We start from the raw sequence: 8134 nt of genomic DNA, 5'->3' as shown, positions 1-8134 counted from the left end.
CAGAATGCTTGTTTAGATTATTGCTTGGATGAGTTCGAACATGGGTCATCTCTGATGAAAATCTAGGTCAGAGGAGCTATAAATAGAAAAACCTTGTGAACACTCTAGTGGTCACATTTTTGAACTAATCATCATCAAACTTGGTCAGAATGCTTGTCTAGTCAATTGCTTGGATGAGTTCGAACATGGGTCATCTCTGATGAAAAACTAGGTCACAGGAGCTAAAAATAGAAAACCTTGTGAACACTCTAGTGGTCACATTTTTGACCCAATTATTAAGAAACCTTGTCAGGATGCTTGTTTAGTCAATTGTTTGGAAGAGTTCGAACATGGGTCATCTCGGGTGGAAAACTAGGTCACAGGAGCTAAAAATAGAAAAACCTTGCGAACAGTCTAGTGGTCACATTTTTGACCCAATCATCATCAAACTTTGTCAGAATGCTTGTCTAGTCGATGCTTGGATAAGTTTGAACATGATTTATCTCGGATGGAAAACTAGGACACAGGAGCTAAAAATAGAAAAACCTTGTGAACACTCTAGTGTCACATTTTTGACTCAATTATCATCAAACTTGGTCAGGATGCTTGTCTAGGTAATTGCTCGAATGTCAAGCTCGAATATGGGTCACCTGGGGTCAAAAACTAGGTCACACTGCTCAAATATGGATAATCCTTGTTAACACTAGTGGTCACATTTTTGACACACCTGTCATGAAACTTGGTCAGAACGCTTGTCTAGGTAATTGTTCGGATGAGTTTGACAGGTCAGGTGAGCGATCTAGGGCCATCTTGGCCCTCTTGTTTGTATATATACTATAGTCACCCTTAGGTAAAGACTGACATCTATGAAATATCAGTTTGTAAAATTGGTCGGTCTGACAGTTGAAATATTGAGACTATACTACACAGTGAGTACCCACCTATGAATAAAGTACTCATTCATTTATGTACCATAGTTAAAATATTTTGACATGCCAAAGCTAGATTCTGAGATATTTTTGCTCTGGGTAAAAAAAAGGAAACTTCTATGAGAGATATTGAGCATTTGAAGACAGTTATTGCCCATACTCAAAATTGCACAATATCTCACAAGAGGGAAAATCAGGGTTTTTCATTCTATTTGAAAGACCTTGAAAAAATGTATTGAGTGATTTAAATAGTATGATTGTGCATGGCAGTGCAAATACACAACAGTCTGCAAGTTTGTTTATTCCTATTTCACACTTTCAAGAGGTCAAGGGGAAGTTAATTTTGCTGAAAATAACATCCCAATTAGTGACAGTATCAATAAGCAACATAGTTTCTGCCCATATGCAGTGTTATATGATATAAGCCAGTCAGAGCTGCCTGATCATTATTTTTGATATCAGGATATAAAAAATAAGCCCTGCGATTTCAACAAGACTTTTTTCGAAAGCTTAAAATCTAATTTTTATCTACATCAGGCTTTGAATTCTACAATTTTATCTCGTATCCTTGCAAGTCTAAAATCGAGATGAAATATTTATTATTTCCATTTGGTTTTCAGTGCCGCACAAATTAGATAGTGAATAGTTAAGTAAAAAATTTATGAAGTGACATCAAAATTTGTATTGCAAGTGACATCATCAATGTCCACATAATATTATAGACATAAATAACAGGCTATATCCAATTTTATTTGGCCAGTTTATTATTAAATAACAGAGCAAATCATTTCATTCTGATGATTCAGAAAATAAGACAACTGTTTGTTTAGCTTGTTTATTATTTTGAATTTAACATTTCATGGAAAAAAATGCAGTAAAGTTTAAGCGATTTATAGGGATATTTTTTGGATAGATGTTTAAAGATAAAAATTGTCTTATTCTATGGCATTCATTATTTTGTAATTTTGACAGTTTTTATGTGTTACATTGCATGAAAATCTGGGTATGGAAGGCACAATCATCAATGCTTACAAAATATGAATACACTTTAGCTTGTACAAACATCATTCAGACTTATGTCTTTGATATATTAGTATATATCTTGGTTTGTCCTCTAACTTTGTAATCTTCAGGTCAACTCAAGGTCAAATCACCAGTGCTAGAAATACCGTAGGGCTGTCATTGATGGACAATTTTGTATCAATATATCGAGAGACAAATATCGACGATATATCAATATATCAACTTTAACAGTAGATACAATGAAAAACATTTAAATATGTGTTATAAATTGGGATCATGGTGTTATGCATGCTTGTATTCGACTACAAATACTACAAACTATCATAAAGTTTCTTTTTCTGTTATTTTTGTCACTGACATTTGAAAACAGAGTTTAAAGTTCAAGTAAGCGTAGAAAACTGGAAAAAAGTGATTGCTCTTATTAGGCAAAATTGAGAGGTATACATTTACTACAGAAATAAATAAATTTTAGCTTGTATCGATATTTGAAAATGTGTATCGCAATTGTATCGGATGATGAATATCGATGATATACAGATATCGCGATAATCAATGACAGCCGATATAGATTTTTACACTTTTGCTTATTCATTGACAAACCTGCAGGTTTTGGTAGCATCTCTCACCTTTAATGATATATTTTGTTTATAATCTGGTATTAAGATGCTATAACATTTGAATTTTGTAGATAATGTCAGCTGAGAAGATGTCTTTGACTAAAGATACTGATAGGAGTACGCAGACGGGAAGGAGTAGGCAAAATGTGAGTTTAATAATTGTCTTATCAGGAAACAAAATGCTTGTAAAGTAAAGAAAAAAGTAGCAGCATCCATCTTTTTAACAGTTTTAGATTACTAAACTAAAGAGCTTAATAAGTCGAATGATTTAAAGCAATTCATATGTTTTAAAAGCATCAATATTTCAATACAATAATTTCAAAGAATTTGCCTTTCATTTAGTTTATAATTATACAAAAAGTGTTTGTATAATTGATAATTTAGATCATTTATATTTGAGTATTCCTTTTTTTAGGCCAAACCTGCAAAACAGGGACGGTCCAGTTTACCAAGTGCAACAGCAGTCTGTGACCAGATGAGTAATTATAAATCATCATTGAAAAAGAAGGGTACAAGTGTTCTACATGAAGATTTACTGTTATTGTCGAATCAACATATTACTAAAGGTAAATGTGGTTTTACAAAATGTGAAGCATATCGTGGACATATTTACAGAGACCATTGCTTCTGTAGGTCACAGAACTGAAGTCATACCAACAGGATGGGTTTCAGTTTGTTTCTTAAATAAACCAAATAAAAATATTGATTTGAGGTCTGTCTACCTACTTGTAAGCTATTTGGGATCACTCATTGTAATGCACACACCATGTATCCTTACTTAATTTTGCTTCAGCAACTTATCTGTAATCTCTCTGGACTAATGTTGATGAAACAAGGCAGGTTTCTTGCAAAACATCCTAATAATTATACTTTATAGTTGTACAAATAATTTCATTATACACAGAACTTTGGTTGCTATGGTTACAGAAATGCAAAAAAACTTATAGGGTCTTGTAAGATGACTATATCTCCAAGTTGTGATTCATTTTAACCAGGTTCTACCTCGAGGGCACGGTCACCTTCAAAGGTCAAATGTCAGATAATTTTATATCCACACTATAAATTCTATATTCCTTGAAGGATTTGTTTCAAACTAAGCTCAAATGTTCACCTTCAAAAACAATGATAAATGGACCTACGTAAAATCCTGTGTAATAGAAATGGCAATGGGAATAGCAGCTCCTGTGACCAGTTAAAAAGAACATTGCTAGGGCCTTTAGATTGTATCATTTTCTTGTACATGACTGAAGAAGGGATTTTTTATCTATTAGCTAAACCATTGTTATTTGTGCAATTATTTTGTAAATATCATTCAGAAGGGACATACTTTGAATAATTCCAATGCATATTTTCTTGACTCTCCTGTGTTATTATTTTGTAACGTCGACCTCTCACAGTTAATGGTCATAAATCATTGTATTGATTGTATTATGCTATTTTAATACAATTTTGCATAATGATAATTTTAAGCAAAGATGAAAGCATTCCATTTTTGTCTGTTTTGTTTTGTTAGAATCTGGCCCAGGACCTCCGACAGATGTTTCTACGGCACATTATTCAACAGTTAATGGTTATTTACGTAGAGTTTATTGGAAACAAGCAGAGAAACAGCAGCTTATCGATGGATACAAGGTACAAATTGTGTATATTTTGATTGACAGTCTGTCATGCTGTAGATCCTCTTTGATAGATCTGTTGCCATTTATAGTCATTCATGAAGAAATAAAGCATTTAGTTGCCCACATTAAATGACCTGTTACATCATTTTCAATAAAATTTTAGAGCAGTATAAAAAGTATCTGATAGTTCACTCAGTTGGCATAAGTTTTATTTGAATTAAACCTGACTGTAAGTGTATATTTACATGTAAACTTCCCTAAGATATTTTGCCTTGTTCATGGAGTGATTTTTCACCTAATTTAAAAGGCCACCTTCCATTTGAAATTTTCATTAAAATGATGCAGTTTTCCTAAAAATCTGAAATACACCAGATTTTTAACTTTCCAAAGTAGCAATTTTAGTGAGAATTCTTCCCAAAATCAAGAGGCTGAGGTCTCTTTTTAATTAAATGAGAAAAAAACACTGATGTGTTTTGCAGCAAAATCTATGCTCAAAAAGGAAAGGTACCTAGTTTTTAGCTGAGGTACTCCAAGAGGATTTTGACTTAAGTATTGCCCTTTGTGAATATTGTGGTAAAATTTTGCATGCAATCTTCAAAACAACTGAATGTATTTTTCTCGAAACTCTGGAATCATAAGATCACAATCAAAGGCCCTTAACTGTGATATTGACTTTTAGTAAATTATGACCATTTTGTGAACTTAAAAAAAATTGTTTGGCATTACATGCATACAAGATCCAAGTTTTAAGGTTAAAGGTCAAGCGCACTCTTTTTTCACACAAATATTTCATAAAAGAGCATTTATGGTTGTGTCTGGTAAACAATTTGTCATTTTAATAATAATGCATAATTGTTATTTGCTATAACAACACAAGTGTATGTAGTTATAACGTTTTCATACCAAAGGCTCAAGATCACTCAAAAGTCAATTTCACACTACTGTTTCCAATATCAAAGTCTAGTTTATTGTCATATTTGGATTGTCCCCATTGCTTGCTGTATAAAATATGTAAATTACATCAGTCCTGTTTCGATTGCACTATTAGTTCCTGTTATATAACACATTTATAATTATTGCAAAAAAAAAACATGTCAGCCATTTGATTGTTTTCCTTTTCGATGATAAAATTACAGGTGTTTACATCAGTAGATGGTAAATCATGGAAATTGAAGATGGTATGTGACAGTAAAACACATCATTTCAGTGGTTTACCAATGGGCATAAAGATTGGAGTTTGTTCATTCAAAGGTAATATTCTGTGATGATACATTAAAACCTCTATGTGTTGAACAGTACTTAGTCGATTCTTTTCATGTGTCGTAAATGAGAACAGGTGTTTGCTATGAACAGTATTTGTGTTACGAACAGCCTTTGTGTTCTAAAGCCATGTCTAGTAGTGTTTACATTTCTTTTTAAAATTCCCACAATGATTTCAATAAACTCTAAGGTTACCATAAGAAATACATGTATCTATAGCTTTATATACTTCAGATAAAAATCACTTTACAACTCCTTACAATGCATTGTTATCCAAGAATGTACTCAAAATTAAAGTTAAATACCAAATTCATTATTGCATTGGTATATTTTATAGATCATAAAAATATGTTGTTGCATGAGTTATTTTATTACAGACAATCAGGACAGTGAAATAGTTGTGAGCAAACCTCTCAAAACAGGACGCAACCCCTCTGACAGTGCTGAACTCTACAAAAGCAATTCTTATGTGTTTGTGAAGCATTCAAATGATATACTAGTTCCTGGTGGCATAGGTAAAAAGAAACAGTTTCATTTTCAGTAATGTACTGTTTGATAGAATTAAGCCCAGTATGTCCATTTAAACTAAACAAAGTATACTTGAAATACCAATTAAAATATTTGGATTTTTAATAATAAATATTTAAGGATAAATGTCGTAAATACCAGCTTTATCAGTAGTTGTACATGTAGGTATCAGTGGTTAATATCTTGTCATCAAAGCAATAAATAGGTGTTGAATAGTCAAATAACACTGCTAAGACAGACATTATTTAATATTTAACATAAGTAAGTGAGACAAGCAATGCTACTTTCCTAGTAGTATGTATTGATTTTCTGATTGATGTTCCAATTCACACCCTTCTTTTTTTCTGAAATTAAATGCCTAAGAATATAGGTAATTTGCAATTCTATATTCATCTAGTATAGTTTTATTAATTACTATCAAGAATTTAAAGTTGCATGTGACAGACTGTCTATGACAGTACTACATCAACTTGTCTTTCAAACCTGTCAACAGTCATTGTGTGATTCAAATCAGACCAGGGAAAAAGCAAAAACAACAACAAAAATCAAACAAGAAGTAAAAATCTATTACCTACCTTTTTACTGGTATTACCAGTACATCATGATCATGTACATATTGTATAGCACTATTATTAACATTTATGGAAAAGTATGTTGTTAAGAATGGAAATAGTTTATTTAATAATTTAAGTGAATAATTTAACAAAGGATTTTATGAAAATCATTTCTATCATTTAAGAATCACCAGGATCTTATGCTATTATCAAGAGTAATGTGAAGATGGTGCCACTGAAGTTTCACAAAGTTTTGTGTACACCAATCAAGCTTACAGCCCTTGATAGTAAAAATAGTATGTATGTTTGATAGAGTAATGTTTTCATTTGTTTGTTTAACTTGCCACACTAAGTATCTCAAATGACTTGTCCATCCTTCAATCTGCACAAAACCGTTCATTTTAAAAAAAAAAATTTCAAAACTTATAGTGTTGTAATTTTAATATGTTAGTAAAATGTTGCGTAGGGTAGAAAAATCTAGGACAAAGTACATGAGGGATTTCAACAGTTAGATTTAAGCAGGCAACAGTAAATGGACAGTTCAGACCACACAAAATTGAAATCTAGGGAATAACCAAATTGTTATTGTCATTGAATTAAGTGCTTCGAATAGTTATGTACCACTCACTTTTTTGAAATGATAACTTCTTTAGGACCCTTCCTTTGATCTGTGCAATTGCCTAATAAACATTCCCCTCAGCTGTGACATAATGATTTTGTAACCTGATGTCTGACCTCAATGTTTACATCGACTTTTCTACCAAAGGATATTGTAAAACAAAATTTGTTCATTTAAAAACAAAAAGCATTCTAGGTTATTATATATACAACTGAATTTTCAGATGGTCATGGTCACTTAGGCTTGACCCTACATTGTAAACTGTGGAAAATTTTAATTTTTAATCAAAGAAAAGAAAGTAGCCATTTTGTTTTGTAGAAAACAAGAACAAATTTTTACTGTTGCCTTAGTAACAGTGCAAAATTTTTAGTTATGTGGTACACCTACATCGGAAATGAACATTACAAAAAAAGTGGGGGAAAATAAAAACATTTAACTTCCATTAACCAGGTGTCTGTTGCTAGCTTATAGCTAGTATAATATTAAATAGAATTAAATAACAGTTGTAATTAATCATTACATGTAATAATTACATATTGAATGCCAAATTTAAAGTAATACTGAGATTGATATTTTCATGCAGGTGGTGATGAACTCGAGTCTAAATCAGAGTTTTATAAAAGTGTCAAGTACTGTTTCTGTTTGGAAGCAGATCTTGTCAATCGGATACTGAACTCAAAGTAAGTGAAATACAAAATGTCAGGTTTTTGTTGCCTATAAAAGTTGCATATTAGAACAGTTCATGAGGTCTGTATAGTTGTACAATGGGCCTCAGTTGCCTAAAGTAAAAAGGCTGCATATTGGTGGTGGTGTTGGTAGGTTTCACTCCAGATGACGGCAGTAAGCCACATTGAATTTACCAGAGCACAGTTCAACCACCACATCTTTCCTTGGCCAGGCTGTCAAACAGTTTACCAGTACTAATTGCCTTCACTTTTGCAAGGAACTGAAACTTCTGTACATGCAAGAGCAGAGGTATGGTGTGAAAGCCTGTAGAAAGTATTTC

General features: G+C 32.2%; 1 protein-coding gene across 1 annotated transcript in view; it reads left to right on the top strand.

Annotated features, from left to right (window-relative positions):
• Positions 1-2609: 2609 nt before the first annotated feature.
• LOC132741964 (uncharacterized) overlaps positions 2610-8134 on the top strand; it is a 70440-nt gene continuing 64915 nt past the window's right edge. Inside the window, exons 1-7 of the mRNA XM_060730238.1 lie at positions 2610-2694; positions 2964-3114; positions 4062-4180; positions 5304-5418; positions 5805-5942; positions 6695-6805; positions 7712-7808. Coding sequence (XP_060586221.1) covers positions 2623-2694; positions 2964-3114; positions 4062-4180; positions 5304-5418; positions 5805-5942; positions 6695-6805; positions 7712-7808 — 803 coding nt within the window. The 5' untranslated portion in view covers positions 2610-2622. The remainder of the gene's footprint in view (positions 2695-2963; positions 3115-4061; positions 4181-5303; positions 5419-5804; positions 5943-6694; positions 6806-7711; positions 7809-8134) is intronic.

The sequence above is a fragment of the Ruditapes philippinarum genome, unplaced genomic scaffold, assembly GCF_026571515.1.
Source record: "Ruditapes philippinarum isolate M1 unplaced genomic scaffold, ASM2657151v2 ctg2556_1_1_1_1, whole genome shotgun sequence".
Lineage (NCBI taxonomy): Eukaryota > Metazoa > Mollusca > Bivalvia > Venerida > Veneridae > Ruditapes > Ruditapes philippinarum.
Note: the sequence above shows the minus strand (reverse complement) of the source record. Positions and strands in the feature narration are given on the sequence as shown.